The sequence below is a fragment of the Dipodomys ordii genome, unplaced genomic scaffold (assembly GCF_000151885.1).
Source record: "Dipodomys ordii isolate 6190 unplaced genomic scaffold, Dord_2.0 Scaffold19, whole genome shotgun sequence".
Lineage (NCBI taxonomy): Eukaryota > Metazoa > Chordata > Mammalia > Rodentia > Heteromyidae > Dipodomys > Dipodomys ordii.
In genome coordinates, this window is record NW_012267235.1 from 15,145,999 (window position 1) to 15,163,289 (window position 17,291).

Here is a 17,291-nt window from a genome sequence, read left to right on the forward strand (position 1 = left end):
CACACACACACACACACACACACACACACTAAATGCATGTGAATATATATTGGAATGTCAGAAATGAGCATGAACTATGAAAATAAATGTAAACTGAAGGAAAATATAAATTCACCCATTTGCTTCCTGCAACAGTGTTTTTAAACACTTTAATACCTATAGTAAGACAGATAATTTTCATCACGACTCAGAACACACACACACACACACACACACACACACACAGTCTGCCCTCTATGACCACAGCCATGGATTCAAACTTGGGTTGAAAATAAGGGGGAAAAAAACGACTGCACCTATATCAAACAGATATGCTTGCTTTTCTTCCCTTTATTCCCCAAACAAAATAGGACAAATAGTCACATGGCACTTATATCGTATTAGATGTTATAAATAACCTAAGGGCCTGGCACGGAGATGATACCTGCATCCTAGCACTGTAGAGGCAGAGGTAGGAGGCTGGTGACTTCAAGGCTAGCCTAGGCTACATAGTGAGGCCCTATGTCAAAACAAAATAAAAAAGAGGGGACTTAGCTCAAGTGGTAGAAGACTATTATAGCAAGTGTTCAATCCTCGGCACCACCAAATATTAAATAAATCTAGAGACTCTGTGTGTGTATGTGTGTGTGTATGTGTGTGTGTCCACCAAATATTAAATAAATCGAGAGAGAGAGAGAGAGAGAGAGAGAGAGAGAGAGAGAGTGTGTGTACCAGGGCTTATTCTCAGGGCCAGGACACTCTACCTTTGCTTTTTAGCTCAAGGCTGGCATTCTACCACTTGAGCTACATCTCCACTTTTCTGTGTTTCAGTGGTTAGTGGAGATAAAATGGAGAAATGCTTCTTTGCTCTCCCTTCCAGTGGGTCTTTTGGGAGGCTATGGCTCCCAAAATACATTCTTGTTTGTGTATACATGTGCCAATCCTAGAGCTTGAACTCAGGGACTGGGCACTGTCTCTGAGTTTGTTTTTTTTTTTGCTCAAGGCTAGTGCTCTAAACACTTGAATCACAGCTCCATTTCTGGCTTTTTGGTAGTTAATTGAAAATAAGAGTGTCAAAGACTTTCTAGCCCAGCTGATTTCAAACTGTGAGCTTCACATCTCCATCTCCTAAGTAGCTAGGAATACAGGTCTGAGCCACTAGTGCCCGGCCACAATGTGTTCTTACACACCTGGTTCCCCAGTGAGCCCAGCAGAGGGACAAGCCACCTCAGACCTACCCACCCTAGAGCTCACAGCCAGTTCAACATGACCCACACTGTCCTCTCTTCCAGGACACAGCACAGGGCAGCTCCCCGGGCTGTGTGCTCCAGAGACAAAGACTGTAACATTACCCCCGGGCCCTGCTCTGTGGTGCTGGGCAAGTGCCAGGCTTCCTATCAGAAACCAAATGTCAATGTGAAATGGAGACACCTGTCCCGGATCCAGTCCCCCACTCCGGCCCCCAAGGCTGGGGCAGGCAGCTATGTAAGGGAACCCAGAGGCTCCACGGGGTAAGAGTGCACTTGGCTGGTGAGCAGGCATCCTCTCTCTCTGGCACCTGCCAAGCCAAGGCTCTGGGTCGGGGAAGTGAGCCCTGTGACAGGACAGGCACGCAAAAGGTGCTTTGTGGCCACCCCAGTTCACCTTCCAGAACCATTGCTTGCCATCTGATACCTGTCACCCACCTCACAGAGAGAGCACCTCTTCCTCTCCCTTCCTCCCTACTCCCAGACCCTCTCTTTTGAGGACCCCAGGTGTGTGGGAACAGGCTCCACATGAGCCCTGGGCATCACAGCTGACAGCCTAGAACTCCTGAACCCCAGCTTTGGAAGAGACCTCAAACAGTACCCTGTCTAACCCCCCTGATCAGAAGCCAGCCTTCTGCAAAGCCTGGCTCACCCACCACTGGATCAAGGGAAAAGTTTCTAAAAGGCCCTGAGGACCATGCCAGCCCTTCTGAAGAAGGCCGTGGCCAAGACAAAAGTTGTTCTTTATGCTGCTCATACCATTTTTGCCTTTTTGCACTTTCTGCCTATCAGTCCCACAATGTTCTGAGTCAATTTTTCTTTTCTCCACGGTGGATGCTGATGACTCTCACCTAGAATTCTAGCTAGTTAGGAGGCTGAGATCTGACAATCAGGGTTTGAAGCCAGTCTGGCTAGAACAATCTATAAGACTCTGAGCTTCAATTCATCAGGAAAAAGCTGGAAGTGGAAGGATGGCTCAAGTGGTAGAGTGCCAACAGAAAAAAAAAAAAAGCAAGAATTTAAGGCCCTGAGTTCAAGCATGCGCATGCACACGCAGGCGTGTGCACATACACATACACACACACACATGCACACATGCGAGTCCACCTTTATAATAACAATAAATTTTTTAAAAGATTAGAGTAAGGTCTCACCCTGGCACCACCCTCCACCGCCCAACCAGCTATCCAAGGGCAAGATGCTGGCTTTCCAGCAGGCAATCAGGACACTGAATTGCAATGCATCTGCCCCTGCCCTCCCCCACTGTCATTTTGAAGTTGAACAGAAGTATATGGGGTCTTGAGAAGGGTGTCTCAGCATGTGACCACCCTGTCTCAGCTACACCCTCCTACCCCTCACACATATACAGCCTCACACATATACAACCTCCCATCATCACCCACTTCTTCCCCTGGGAGGGTCCAAATGCTCCACCAAACAGAACAACGTCCCAGACTTGAAGGCCATTATACGGTCCACAATAGACCTGTAGGGGCATTGGCCTTCCAGCCCAGCTTGCTCCTGCAGAAAGAGTGCATTCCCTCAGAGATATGCTGGTGCTAGCCACAAGGATGACAAGATTCCTCAGGCTGAACAGAACTCAAACAGGATCCAAGAGAAGTGATCGTGCACTGACTCTGTATGTGTGTGGAGGTGGGCGGGGGTAACTGGGTCTTGAATGTGAGAGGCCTACATGCCCATTTGTCTTTTTCACTCAAGGCTGGCACTCTACCACTTGAGACAAACCACCACCTTTGGCTTTTTGCTGGTTAATGGGACTTTTCCACCCCGCTGACTTTGAATGTCGATACTCAGAGCTCAGCTTCCTGAGTTGCTAGGATTACAGGTGTGAACCATCAAGACTCAGATGTCACCATCAACTTTTACCAAAACAGTAGAGCTCTCAATTTCTATATGTTTTTTAAAAAACTGTCTTTGTACAAATGTTCCAAGCTTGTTTTGTTTTTGTTTGTTTTGTCAGTTGTGGGGCTGGCACTCTGGGCCTGGGTGCTGCCCCTCAGCTCTTCAATTCAAGGCTAGCACTCTACCACTTGAGCCACCACGCAACTTCCAGTTTTCTGGCGGTTTACTGGAGATAAGTTTCATGGACGTTCCTGCTTGGGTTGGCTTTGAACCCTGATCCTCAGATTTCAGCCTCCTGACTAGCTAGGCTCCAAGCTTGTTTTTAAATACTTCAAACTACATGAAAAAGTCCAAACCAAAAAGAACAAATCACGTCCATGCATACAGCCAGAACTAGGGGTAACACAGCCTACTGTCCAGAACCCTAAAGGCTCCCCATGTCTTGTCATCTTTGGCTGCCCTGGGCTAGCCCGTAAGGGACATGAAGGAAGGGTAGGAGGGTGTTATTTTTATTTTTTAAAGCTTGCTCTAAATGTGGTCCAGGATGCCAGAGCTCGGACTGCTGCCTCCTGTCTGGTTTTAGACAGAGACACATGGACACTACAAATAGCCTTTGAGCCCCTTCTGCTGAGGGTAACCGGAGAGCAAGCCACATTCCAGGCAGGGCAAGCGGGAAGCCTCGGGCCGCACGTCCTGTGCTCCGGCTCTGCTTGGAGATGGGGGAAAAAAAGATGCACAAGGGTCAGGCGCCCGCTCCACTCAGCCCCTTCCATAAAAGGGACTGGTCCAGTCTCGTTCCAAGCGCTGAACACCTGTCACGCAAGGGAAGCTCACCCTGCTGTCAGCACCACATCACTCACACAGATTAGGCCACAAGGAATCTCTGAGCCCAGAAACTATGGGGATGGGCAGCACACACAACTTTCCTTCCAAATGAATCTTTGTGCCTCAAAGGCATTTGCTCACAGACAGTTCTAGAAATATTTCCTTCCAGATGCATGGTTTGTGAACACCATGTTTTCCTATCTTCTAAAAGTCATATCTTGCTTGATAGGACCCCAGACTCCTCTTGTCAAAACTGCTCTCAAAACTACCTTTCTGGGCAGGGAAGGTGGCTCAGTGGTGGAGTGCTTGCCTTGCATGCATGAGGCCCTGGGTTTGATTCCTCAGCACCACATAAGCAAAAAGAAAAAAGCCGGAAGTGGCGCTGTGGCTCAAGTGGTAGAGCGCTAGCCTTGAGCTGAAGAGCTGAGGGACAGCGCCCAGGCCCAGAGTTCAGGCCCCATGACCGGACCCAAAAAACAAACAAACAAACAAAACTGCTTTTCTGTGGGGGCACCAGTCGCTCACGACTGTAATCCTAACTACTCAGGTGGCTGAGATCTGAGGATCGGGGTTCAAAGCCAGAGAGGCAGGAAAGTCTGTGAGACTCTTTTGTCCAATGAACCACCAGAAAACTGGAATTGGTGCTGTGGCTCCAAGTGGTAGAGCACTAGCCTTGAGGGAAAAAGCTCAGGGACAGTGCCCGGGCCCCGAGTTCAAGCCCCATGACCCACAAAACAAAACGAAACAAAAACCTGCCTTTCTTCATTCTGTTTTCAGCCACAGAGCTCTTCTTGATGGTTTCAACAGTCCTGTGTGACTACCCAGATGTTGCTGGCAAACCTCAAACACTCCCAGCCAATGTCCTTAAGCAGGTGTTCCTGAGCTTTCTTAAATCTTTTCTATCCAGTCTCCAAGAAACTAGGAGATCCAAGAGGCAGTTTTCCCAAGAGGCCCCCAGGCCTGGAGGCCGCCCGCTCCCTCGACTCCCTCAGCTCCCTCACGTACCTGAGCAGTAATCTCACAGATGACTCATCAACAGAGGCATGTCCCCGGCTCTGAACAAGCTCCCCACACAGGCCTGCCTCAGACACCCTTCCTTACCCTCCCACCCTCCTACCCTCCCGAGTCAGCAAAAAAAAAAGCCAGAACACTTTGTGGAGGCCCCTTCACGCCCGCCTCCCTCCCTGCTGGAAACAGGCTCAGGCCACAGGGAGGCAGAGCCAAGGTTTTTACCCTGCTGTTTGCTCTGCAGAGGAGGAGGCAAGGCCATGGACCAACCCCACCCCCACCCCCTCGCCACCCCCAGGTTGGAAATCAAAGAAACATCTGCTTAAAAGTCTGGAGGCTTCTGTGAACTCCAACCTCTTGCTGGGAAAGCACAGTCCGAGATGGCTCTTGTTCTCCCTGCAAGCTGGGGCGTGGAGTCCCCACCCTGTGACCCAGGGTGTCCCTCTCCCTGCCACAACCCAGCTGGGTCCAGGGCTGAGAGTGACCAAGGTGGTCAAGAAGATGAGTTGGCAGTGACTCCGAAGTGAAGAACTCTAAGCCAAGCATCACCCTCCCCAGCTGGGATGGGTCTTGGGCAGCCTATGTGGGAGCCCCAGCCCTACACATTCTAACAGTTTGATTTTGGACGATGGCCATGCCTGGGTTTCGAGCAGCTGGGCCTCCTCCTGTGGGCCACCCTCGCCCCACATCATGCTGCGACACTTGGCACAACTCCATCACCGTCTGGCTTGTTGCGTAACGCACTCATCCAAAGCTGTTTCTGCTATCAGGATGACAACTTAGCCCAAGCAGCCAAGAAAGAGAAGGCTTATAAAGTATACAAGGAGGTCTATGACCCCAAAGGGGCTGAGAGTCTGAATGCATCAGCCGAGACAACAAAACAAGAGGGCCGAGGCTCCAAAACCCCAGGCCAAGTTGCTCAGAGGGAGAGAGTTGATTCTGTCCCCAGAACAAGCTCTGCTGCCCCAGAGAGTATGTCCCTTTGGCTCCAGAGGAGCTTCCAGTAACAAGCACAGGTTATGAGCCAAGCTGGCTCAATTCCCTCTCTGGCTCAGCTCGGGGCCTGGAGAAGGAGGCTGGGGCTAAGCAGTTGGGCCAGGAATGGAATGAAGTGGGTAGGCAAGGCTGAGGGTGCTGTGTGACCCTTGGCAAATCCATCGCCAGGCCTGATCTTTTACCTGTGTAAGGAGAAAACAGACCTGAAGGCCTCAGGTCCTTGAGCACTTCCGCAGACCCCCATCTGGGGCAGAGTTTTGCTCCCAGTTGAGGCTAAGGCTGGTAGGTTGCAGGGCCTGCTCTACTCACTCAGCCATGGTAAAGGCCAGCTCAAAGTTCTTCTGACGCTGCGTGGGGCTCAGGGAATTATAATCGAAGGCATCGGGGAAGAAAGAGTGCACCAGGGCGCAGAAGGCCATCCCGTCACTCCAGCTGGAGGAGAAGTTTTGCAGGTCCACATGCTGCAAGCAGGAGGAAGAAGGTCAGGGGGATGGAACTCCAACCCCCCTGCTCCTCCCATCCAATTCAACCCCACGAGGCAGGTAGATCCTCCCAGCTCTTCCTCAAGACCTGCCATTGGCCCTGCTCAGCAACCAGACCCTACCCACTAAGATGAGTCTGCATATAGACCCTGCTCAGCAACCAGACCCTACCCACTAAGATGAGTCTGCATATAGATCCCAAGATCCAAATTCTGAATTTTCTGTGTGTGTGTGTGTGTGTGTGTGTGTGTGTGTGTATTCATTCACAGGTACTAGGGCTTGAGTTCAGGGCTTCAAGCTCTCAGTTGGCTTTTCCACTCAAGGCTGGCACTCTACCACATGAGCCACACCTCCACTTCTGGCTTTTTTGCTGGTTAGTCAGCGATAAGAGTCTCATAGATTTCTCTGCCCAGGCTGGCTTCAAACCATGATCCTGTCTTAGCCTCCTGAGTAGCTAAGATTACAGGGGTGAGCCACCAGTGAGTGCCCAGGTAATTCTGAGTATTTCTAAGCTTATCCTGCAGGTGACTAAGGATCTGTGCTCCAAGGACACTAGTTCTCTGGCTCCTGTCCCTCCCTCCAGCCTACACCAGCTCTTGCCCCGCCAGGTGGCCAAGAAAGGGTCAGGGCCTTGTCTGCCTGGGCCAGGGCTCACCTGGTAGCCCAGAGTCTTGCTGCGACACCACTCAAGCAGGATCTGCTTGATGCTGCTGGCACTGGCCACGCCAAAGCTCTGTGACCGCTTCAGCTTGGCTCGGGTCTCCCCTTTGCCCCTGTGGAGAGAAAGCAGGCATGCTGTGAGTGCCAAAAGGGGGCATGCTGCTATACCTCTGGTCTGCTCACCAGGGAGATACTGGATCAGTGCATAGCACCGGCTGTACAGCTCCTCAGATGGCATCTGGCAGGGCCTTCTGCCTCCTCCAGCTGTCCAGCACCCCTATGTTTGGTCCACAGTGGGAAGCAGGGGTTGCTGGGTAATTCCAAGACGGGACTTGAGCGGCATAGTCTCAATCCTCTCTCCTCTGCCTAGACCCTCCCCGCTTTCTTTCATCCCACTCTTCTTCTGGGATGGGAGTCTCTTCCTGGTGACACTTCCTAGCAAGGCAAGATGCCTTCCTCATAGGGCCCAAGGATACTTCCTGATAGCCAAGGTCAAATTGTTGGGTCAGTGGGGACTTCCTGGGTCTGACTCCCTTACTAAAGCCAAGTAGGGACTGGTTATCAGCCATCATCATCATCATCATAGAAGCATGACCCACACTCTGCACAGCAGGCACCAATACTGGGCTCTGACAAGAAGACTAGGTAAATAGGCACCAGTGGGCCAGGAAGGCCATCACTAACAGAGCACAGCAGTGGCCCATGGATCCTGGGTCCCCTATGCCACCTCTTCAGTCCCCAGACAAGTCCGGCCCAATAGTTAGGCCAACCCACCCTCAGCCAGAAACTCCAACCCTCTGCCAGACTCCCCAATCCTGCCCAGAAAAGAAAGGAGCAATGCACCCTGAGGAATTCAGGCATAGCAGTTACTTGTGACCACTGGGGGTGCAGAAATCCTGGGTGCTTCTGAATGGGGGAGGAGGGCTCTCACCAGGCCTGGCCTGGCGTCTAGCCCCATGGCCCTCTCTTCCCAACCACTGAGGCTCTCTAGTCCCCAGCCCACCCTATAAAACAGCCCCGGCCTTGAGATCTGATCTTGGGGATACCTCCCACAGGGGGGGGGTAGGGCTCAACTTTGAGATGCAATACCACCAGACCACTCCCCCCTGGGCCCTATGTGGTCTGGGAACAGGTGTCCATACTTGCTAGCTGTTTCCTGCTCCCATTTTTCAAACAGTGCCTTCCGGGCCTGCGCTCCTGAGGTGCGGGGCAGCGTCTGAGACCTCACCAGCTCGCGACGACGCTCCCCTGAGCGAAGGGTCTGAGTTATGGCTGGTGGCTGCGGGGATGGGGGTGACTGGGGTGGTGTCACCAACGGAGGGCTGGGGAGAGGAAAGAAGCACCAAGTCAGACACACAGACATCGAGATTACTAATACTAGCTCCTCTATGGGAGCTGAACCCAGCACTGAACAAGAGCAAGGCAGGCATTCTGCACCATGACACTGAGAGAGTGGAGCAGTGGGCAGCCAGCAAGCCCACCTGCTCCAGGCCCCAACTTGCTTGGCAGGTTTTCTAAACAGAGCCACTATTTGCAGCATGCCTGGCCAGCAGGCTCAACTGGGAGGGAGAGTGGGCCCCTCACTCTGAGAATAAGCAGCCCTTGAAGGTATCGATACCTGGAGAGGATAAGGGAAACCCTCTCAAGCAGGAGGTGTACCCCGCCAACCATCAGGACCAAGCCCCCCTCCCCCACCATGAGATAAGACCCCTTTTGTTCTCCCCCTAGAACAATCTTCCAAGAAAGTGACAATTATCCTTTTATTATTAAAGGGGAAAAAATGCTAAGGTTGCCACCTACCCCCACTCCCAGTGAGTCTAGCAGTCCTGTGGAAGCAGGACACCCACAATCCCAAAGGAGATCAGCACTACAGAGAGCCCCCATGGGCTTTCCCAGGGCCCCCTGTCCCTCCAGGCTTCTCAGGCACCTGCTCAGCCCGTGGCAGGAAGCAGAAAGGAAGAGTAAGGGAGCAGATGCCTCTACCTGCCCACCTCCCGTGAAGGCTGAACCTGACCAAACACACCCCCAACCTTTGTCCACAGAGAAGTCAAACTGTAGCCATGCTTCTCCAAACAACCCCCTTCCAGAACCCCCCAGCCACTTTACTGCTCCAGTGACTCACACCCTACCTGCCAAGAGCTGCCCTGGCTCTGCAGAACACCCACCCAGGAGGGTCAGCACACAGAGCTCCCAGCAGGGGGGGCCCAGCCCCTGGCTCCCAGCTGGGGCAAAGAGGCCAGTGACTCACCTGTCCTTGTGCTTGCCAGCTGTCACTGCCCCATACCCAGAGCTTGACAACGACCGTGTGAAAGAGGAATTCTTCTCTGCTGGATGAAAGGAGATCAGAAAGAACACACTTGGCTTCTCACACGGGGCCGGCCTCAGCCTCCCTTCCTTTGACCCGGCCCTACCTCATTTACCCAGCCTCCCTCTGTGGACCAGCAAGAAGCTGAGCTAAGCTGGCCCTGCCTTGGTAAAGTGACAATGAGAAAGTGGGATGGGGAAATTGAGTGATGCCATCACAACAGTCCCTCTGCTGCCCTTGAGGGTACAGAGCCCAGGGCCTCCAATGCTGTGTGACCAGCAAACACTGCCTCTAACCACTGAGCCTGCACTACAGAGAGCCCCCACGGGCTTTCCAAGCCTCCCCCCGCCCCCTGCCCAGGCTTCTCCAGGCACCTGCTCAGCCTGTGGCAGGAAGCAGGGAGGAAGAGCAAGCCCACATCAGCCCTGAGGGGTGCTGCAGGGCGGGATGTCCCCATGACCATCCCCACAGGTGATGCAATTCATGACATCTCTGGAAAGTGCAGGTCCCTTTTGACATGACAGACAGATGGCAGAGGTGAGGAGTTTCTGAGTCCCCTTCCAGCCCCCCAGCCCACCCTCTCCTGCTCCTACCAGTGGGACTGGGGGTCCAGAGGGCGGTGACCTCGCTGGGACTGGGGCTGAAACCTAGGGTGGCAGCAGAGGTGGGTGACAGAGCTGCAGCCGACGTCTCCCCAGAGAACTTCTCAGAGACACGGGTGACAGCCATGACTGGCTGGTGAGGCAGCCGTAAGGAGAGGCTCACTGGACGAGGCCTGGGGGACTCTGGTGCTGAGGTCTGGGCAGACTCTGGAGGTCCCTCGCCTGGGCCTGGAACGTATGACCCATGGGGAAGGTCAGCTGGGGAAGCCACAGGGGCCTCAGAACCCCCAGAAGTCTCCTTGCCTCCTCCTCCCACCTCCTCAGGAAAGGCATCCCTCACCACCCCGGCCTTCCTGACCAGCCTGGCCTCCCTGACCTGCCTTACTAGGGATGTCTTGCTATTCTAACCAACACTGATTCTTCTCAAACCTCCCCTGTAGCCAGCTCAATAAATACTGGTTGACTGTGCACTCTACCTGCCTCCCTGCCCTAGACAATTGCTTGCTTTCCTCTAGAAACCAGGAAGCTCACAACTACCCCAGAGCTCTCACTTCCCGCTGTGTTTGGAAAGCTCTATACGTTGAATGAAATGGCTCCCTGACAGCCACTTTGCCTATTGGGCTGAGCCTCAAGCCCCACCCCAGCCTAAGGATGCTTGGCCCAGTAAGGCCCTGACTCCCAAAGGTACCCAGATGCCTCCCTCGGCCCCTACCTGTGGCTGGCTGGTGTCCATTCTCCATAATGCAGGAATCTGACGCTCGTCTTGCCTTTGGCTCACCAATTTCTTCATGATCCACACTCTGTAGAGACATCATCACAACTGAGGCCTTATTCATGGCCCCACCTCAAAACCACTTCCTAAAGCCCCTCCTAGTGTTGGCAGGACACAGCTCCAGGAAGTATAGTGCTAGCCAAGGTGAGGAGCAAGCTGAAATGGAACCCATCTAGTAGACGGGCGATCTGATGGACAAACACCTTTACTGAGTTCATCCCAGAGCCCAGTAAAGCCAAGGACAGAGATGAGAATGGGGCTCTGACTGCAGCAGTGAGTTAGGTGATTCCATTCCTTTTTGCAGGCTGGGCCAGACAACAGGTCAGGGGACTATGGCCCTTGCTCCTCCCTGTAGTCAGGGCTGCCCCCACAAGAGCAGAAACTTTGTCCTGAATAAAAGAATACAAGATTCCCCCAGACTACAGGGGTCTGGTTGCATTCCTGCCACCCCTGCATCCCACCAAGGGTACAGCAAGAGGTGGGGGCCAGCAGGAGGCAAGCAGAAAGAACAAAGACCAAGGTGGGGGCTGGGATCTCCTGGGATCCCAGGGTTGATGGAGCCACCTTCTGTCCCCTCTGAGTCTGAGAGCCACAGAAAGTTAGGAAAGTGCTATCTGAGTATCTACTAAACTCATCAGAACCCTCTCTCGGATGGAACCTGGGGTTCAGGAGAGACATACACAGCCAGCGATGTCCAGTGAAAACAGCCAGGATAATGGCCAGAGGGCAAGCCTTCCTCTCCCTGGGTTCTGCCTCCTCCCAAAGAGGCAGAGGGCTCAGAGCGGGGGCTGGGAGGAGTGGTCAGTCTGGCAAGAGGGGCCAGAGGCAGATCCTAACCAGACTTTGGTAACAAGCCATGGTGAGTGGCTTGAAGGGCCAGCTGTGCCCCTCCCCCAGGCATCTCCAGAATATTTTCCTGGTCTCCTAGCTTCCCAGACAACAGTTTATCTCCAGTATCAGGTGGCTCAGGTCCTCTTGCAGCCTGCATCAGGGGGAATCAGGCCAGTGGGTAGCACAGTGGTACCAGACTAGTATGAGGATGCTTAAGGCAGACTTCAGTTCAGAAGGGCAGGGAAGGCACCCAGAAGCAGGGCTGCCTGAGCCACATACAGAGTGAGCCAGTCCCAGAGGGTAACTGAGGGTCACCAAAGCAAAGCCATCACGGCTCAAACATTGTGAGCTGGATGATCCTGCAGCCCACACTGCTGGCCTGGAGTACTGGAACTTGACCTTAGACAAGGAGCCTATGGTGTGTGTTAGACACACTCTTCAAATGCTGGCCAGAGTTGTTTGAAAGGAGATCAGGTGGCAAATCAGCTCCATAGGCCCTGGTGGAGAAGTGGGGAGGGGATATGGTACATGGATGTGGAAGGGCCAAGGGCAAGGACTCCAGAGCTTTGAGGGAAAAGGAATCTGGATAAAAGGGTGAACAAACAGAGCAGGGGAAAGGATACTGAAGCTTGGGGTGTGAATGACTGGCAAGGCTTGGGGGAGAAACAAGGATTCCCATTTTAGATGAGACTGAGGAGGTAGCTAGCTATGTAAGCATGAATACAAAGGAAAGCTGGTGCAAACAGTCCCAGCTCTCATAGACTCCTGAAAGTCCTCAGCATGGATCAGGGGCCAGGGCGCCCTGCTATCTCAGGAAGCAGGATGGGCATACACTAGGAGTCAGCAGCAGCAGCAGCAGCAGCCAACAAGATAGGGAGAAACACAGCAAGAGAGGAGAACACCAGGGAGGGAAGCAGGAACATCAACATGTCCAAAGGTGGTGTAAGGTCAGGGATGAGGTGGTCAGGATGGGATGGAAGACATGTCCATTGTGTTTAGCCAAGAAGAGGTCACTGGCAATGGATGTAAAAACAGAACTAGAGGCGTGCTGGAGAAACCGGGGAAGGAGCCAGCAGCCTGGACTGCAGACACTTCTCCAGCTGCCCTCATGCTGGCCATGGGAGGGAAGCCAGAAAAGGGGTCTCAAGAGTTTCTCCAGCTAGAAAGCCCACAGTGCCAGGCAGAGAGGAGGACCCATCCACAGAGTGGAACTCTGGGGAGGTGACAGAAGACAGGGCCAGGGCAGTCCTTTAACTTCAGGAGGGTGGAGGAGAACGAACAGCCCCGCCCACTCTCAAGACTACAGGACCCCTGCATAAACGTAAGGTGTCTCCTGTGTTCCCTGGGAGGACTCCCCTAGAGGTCTGAAACCCAGCAAATAACCAGAGGAAAACCAGTCAGTCCAGGCAGAACCCCAGCTCCTGGTGTCACCTGGGCCTCTCTTCTCTGGGGTCTCCATGTCCCCCTCACCCATCCCACGCTGGCCCAACAGGTTCCACAGGTCCAGGCAGGGGCCTCAGAGGTACAGACCAGTGTTGAAATCATTTTTTCCCCAGGAATGTAGGTGTCAGTGAGGGGTCCCCCCACATGCTTGTCACTACATGCTGAAGGCCCCGCCTCCCCCATGGTGCTCTCTGGGAGCAGAGGGGCAGGTGGGAAGGAAGTTCTGCACCTCTGCATTAGCTTGCTTCCTGCTAAGGAGTCTCAGGTGAGGCAGGAGCAATAGCAGCAGCAGCCACTTGGGTGTGGAGCTGAGTCCAACCTCTTCTCACATGGGGAAGGGGCTGTGCCCATGCCTCAGGTCAAGAGACTATTCTGAGATCACCCTCCAGGCCCCAGCAGGGAGGAACAAGCATGAGACCTGGGGAGGGGGAGGGGGTCTTCAACTAACACAGAGCCCTGAAAGCAAAGGCTAAGTAAGCAATGGTCCCAGTCCTAGGCTCATTCTAGGGGGGACCTCTGGCATGCTCCCCAGAGGGCCATTATCTTTGTATGGTGGGATAGCCTAGCCTAGCCGTCAGGTGGGACTCAGGAAGGAGAAATCACCAGACAGCCCTGAAGGTGAGGGACAGAGCTGAAGACCAAATGTCCCACTTCTGTGTTGTAGGAAGGGACAGCAGGCCTGTAAGGGAGCCAGGTCTGGGAATTAATGGGGAGGGGGGGAGGCAAAATTGGGGGATGAGAGAAGTCTGATTTCAGGGATTCAGGTAGGTGGGACCCTCTCCCTGAGGGAACTTGCAAATATTTTTGTGGGCTATGGAAGGATGTCTTGGGACTTTTGTCCATGTGTGTGCTCTCCAGAGCCCACATAGGCCAAACCTCCCTCCTTTAATGCTTGACACGGCTGCCCAGCCAGTCTCCACTCACATCACAGCTTTAAGGCCTTCATCCAAGCTTCTCCCCACAGGATCCAACTCCCTTATCACACTGCCTCTGGGAAAGGCAGGCAGATAAGCCGAGTCTGGTTTCTCTCATGGTCAGGCCTCTGACACTGGCTCCTGAGGGATTGTGCTGCCTGGCCACGGGGACCCAGCAGCTTTAGCTTAGCCTAGGATAACATTTCCAGGGAACAATTCTGGGCCAGGCTCTTAGTCCTGAGGCTGGACCTGACCTCAGGTGTCTGCCCTCCACTCCACTCCCGGCCGGTGCCCAGCCCACTGTGGTTCCCCTCCTCCCTCCTCCAGGCCAGACACCAGCAATGGTGCTGGATGCTTTCATTAACCAGGTCAATTGGACACAAAGTACCCAGTCTGCTCTGTATATGAGGCCCAACAGGCGTAGGCCAAGCTCCGTTGGTTTAGATCCAAAGAAATCCAGGCCTAGCTAAAAGGAGATGCCTCTGAAAAACCACCTGTTTGTCTACTTCAGCGTTTCAGGCCTCCTGCTGGGAGTCTTCCCCAATTATTCTCCTCCCTCTTCTCCGTCCTCCCTCCCTGGCTTCCCTGACCATCCTCTCTGCCATCTAGGCCCATGTTGAACCCTGCTACAGCAAGTTCAAGGTTTGTGTATTCAGAAGTGGCTTGCTTGATCCAGCCCATCTGCATGGAGATCAGGGCACATTTATATGCTGAGGTCTACCCAGCTCCGGGACGGGAAGAACACCAGCTTCCACCAGGCCTAACCACAAACCACCCGCTTGTGGCCACACGATGAGACCCTTACATCCAGATCCATGCCACAGACAACCAGTATTCCAGCACCCAGCTTTGTTTCTGGCCAGTTTGGCCCAGAAGCCCTGATTCCTGGTTTGTGACTAATCCTGATCACAGGCCACTTGCTGGTCACAGCACAGGAGCTGGATCATGCCCAGGGCTCACGGGGGCCCTCACACCAGCAGAAGACAGCTCGGAGCATGTGGTGGCACTCCTGTGAGGGTAGACTGATCAAGGCTTGTGGGGTCAAGCACATGGGAGCTGCCCCAGGCCCAGGAAGCTAGGGCTCAAGGGTAGCACAGCCTCTGGTCTACCCCTTACCCACAACTCTTGACTATGCTTGCCTATTAACACTTCTGGGGCCTTTCTGAAATACTCAGCCTACCCCCACGCTGGGCCTCTATCCTTGGTCCCAACAGGCTGCTATCCCCAATCTGTTCTTCCAGAAGTTCCCCCACTCTGGATTTCTTAATGGGCTCTCTGGATTCTCTTCAGCCCTGAAAGTTCTTTGGCCTGGTTTTTGTTTCTTTTGAACTCTCCTGCCTCTGCCCAGGGCTCCTTCTCAGCAATTATGCTCAACACTACACCTTGTCTATAACCTGGGCTGATAGCTATGCTCAAACAACCCCTCACCTCCAGCTCCGACCACTCTCTAGACCCCCTGACCCAAGAATCCACCTGTCTGGGACAACTTCACCTGGATATCTCGCGGACCCCGAAGACAGGCCTAACCTGACCTGACTGTAATCCAATGATGCCCCAGGGCATGGTTCTTCTCTCTGCCTCCATGCTCATGGCCAAAGTCCCTGCCAGCATCCTCTAAATCCCCTGTCCAGACTGCCTCATCACACACACACAGCTCTAGCTCAGACCCTTCTTTCCTACTTGGTCCATCACAACTAAGTAGCTCACCTCCATTCATCCTCTGCCCACCCAGTCATCGCTGAGGATGGCACCCTGCCCCTTCCCTCAGCCTGGATGAATAATGGCATATTCCCACTGAAAAAAAAAAGCCACAACTGGAAAGGATTGTGTGTGTGTGTGTGTACAATTCTGAGATTATTTTTCTTAAGAGCTCAGACAGCTGTTTCCCTGAGCAAACAAGAAGCAAATGTGTTTAAAATAAAACTTCAGAAACCCATGACACTGCTTATTAAGCACGTATGAGCTCACAGTGGCAATTTTACACCAGAAGCATATAGACTCTCACACTCATGGGACACATGTCAGTGTGTTTCCTGACATGTCACATGGAGTCCTGGGTGTCCCAGGGGTTCCGCACCCAGGACAAAAGCAGCCAGGCAGCCTTCACAACTCAGCCTCCACTCCCAGGCCTGCAGGCTCCGCCCTTGCTAGTTCTAATTTATGGTTATTCTGAAGCTGCACAAACTTACAGCACTAAGCCCTGGGCCTCCAGCACAAGCCCTCCTTGGTTATCCATTCGGAAAGTGTCGGCTTGGTTTGGAACACAACATCTACCCAACACAACATCTACTCAAAGTGTTGGCATTGCTCAGCCTGGGGCCATCTCAACCCTCACTAGGGCACCTGGGTAAGGGGGTCAGTGGTGCAGACTTCCCGCCTCAGAGCACATGGCTGGTCAGGAGGGTCCATTCCCCTGACATGCACACACCATGGAAGCATTCTAACCAGGCCCTGCCACACCAAAGGGGGCCCATGCTCAGACTGGTCCACACCAGCCTCTGGCCAGCCACTGACCCCAGAAATCTAGACACTAGCTACAGCCGGTTCCTCTCTCTCCCTTCGCGGTAAAGGATTTGCCCCCCTGGAATGTCAGTTCCCGAAAGCAGCTGCTCTGCACCCTCTACCAGACTACATCCCTTAACCCACCCCACCCCCACCCCTACCCCACCCCCATTCACACACAGGGGCTTGAGTTCTCAATCCCGGTTAATCTATAACTTGAACGGTCAGGCCTCGGTGAAGCAGCAATGTTGGGTATCGAATGAAGATGGAGAGGTTAGGTTGGCTGGGGTTGGAGGGGGTGCTAACCCATTCCAACATGTGGACGAGGCCCCAGGCCGAATACAGAGCTCAGCCTCCAAACTCTTACTGTCATGGACAAGGGAAAGGGAGATGTTCTACTCAGCACACAGGACCCAGCTCCAAAAAAAAATTGCAGGGAGGGGGTGAGAGACAGGTGCAGGGAAGGGAAGGGCTGGCTATGCAGTTGCTTCTCCTGCCTTGTCTGACACTTTAGCAGTGGGACCCCATTACCGAATCCCAGCAGCAGGTGGAGGCACAATCCCGGTTCCAGAGAACCGCAGCACGCACGCACGCACGCACGCACGCGGGGCGGTGGGGCGCCCGGGCATCGAGCTACCCTCCTCAGTGCCCGCGCAACCGCCTTCGCCCCGACGGGCCGCGCTGCCCCAGGACTCACCTGACTGCGGCCGGACAGCGAGAAGGTGGCGTGGCTGGCGAAGCGAGCGGTGCCCAGACGAGGTGCGCGATCCGGAGCCCCGGACGCGGGCGGGGGGCTGGAAGTGCCGGGCGCGGGAGACAGCCCGGTCGCCAAGCCCAGCGCCTCCACCTGGCGCGTCAAGCG

The 17,291-nt window shown here is 53.8% G+C and overlaps 1 protein-coding gene across 1 annotated transcript in view; it reads right to left on the bottom strand.

The window, feature by feature from the left end:
• Positions 1-17,288, bottom strand: part of Smtnl2 (smoothelin-like 2) — a gene marked incomplete at its 5' end in the record, with an annotated part of 18,561 nt that extends 1,273 nt beyond the window's left edge. The window contains 7 exons of the mRNA XM_013013151.1: positions 6,228-6,379; positions 7,056-7,173; positions 8,203-8,382; positions 9,309-9,384; positions 9,959-10,195; positions 10,680-10,767; positions 17,127-17,288. Coding sequence (XP_012868605.1) covers positions 6,228-6,379; positions 7,056-7,173; positions 8,203-8,382; positions 9,309-9,384; positions 9,959-10,195; positions 10,680-10,767; positions 17,127-17,288 — 1,013 coding nt within the window. The remainder of the gene's footprint in view (positions 1-6,227; positions 6,380-7,055; positions 7,174-8,202; positions 8,383-9,308; positions 9,385-9,958; positions 10,196-10,679; positions 10,768-17,126) is intronic.
• Positions 17,289-17,291: the final 3 nt, after the last annotated feature.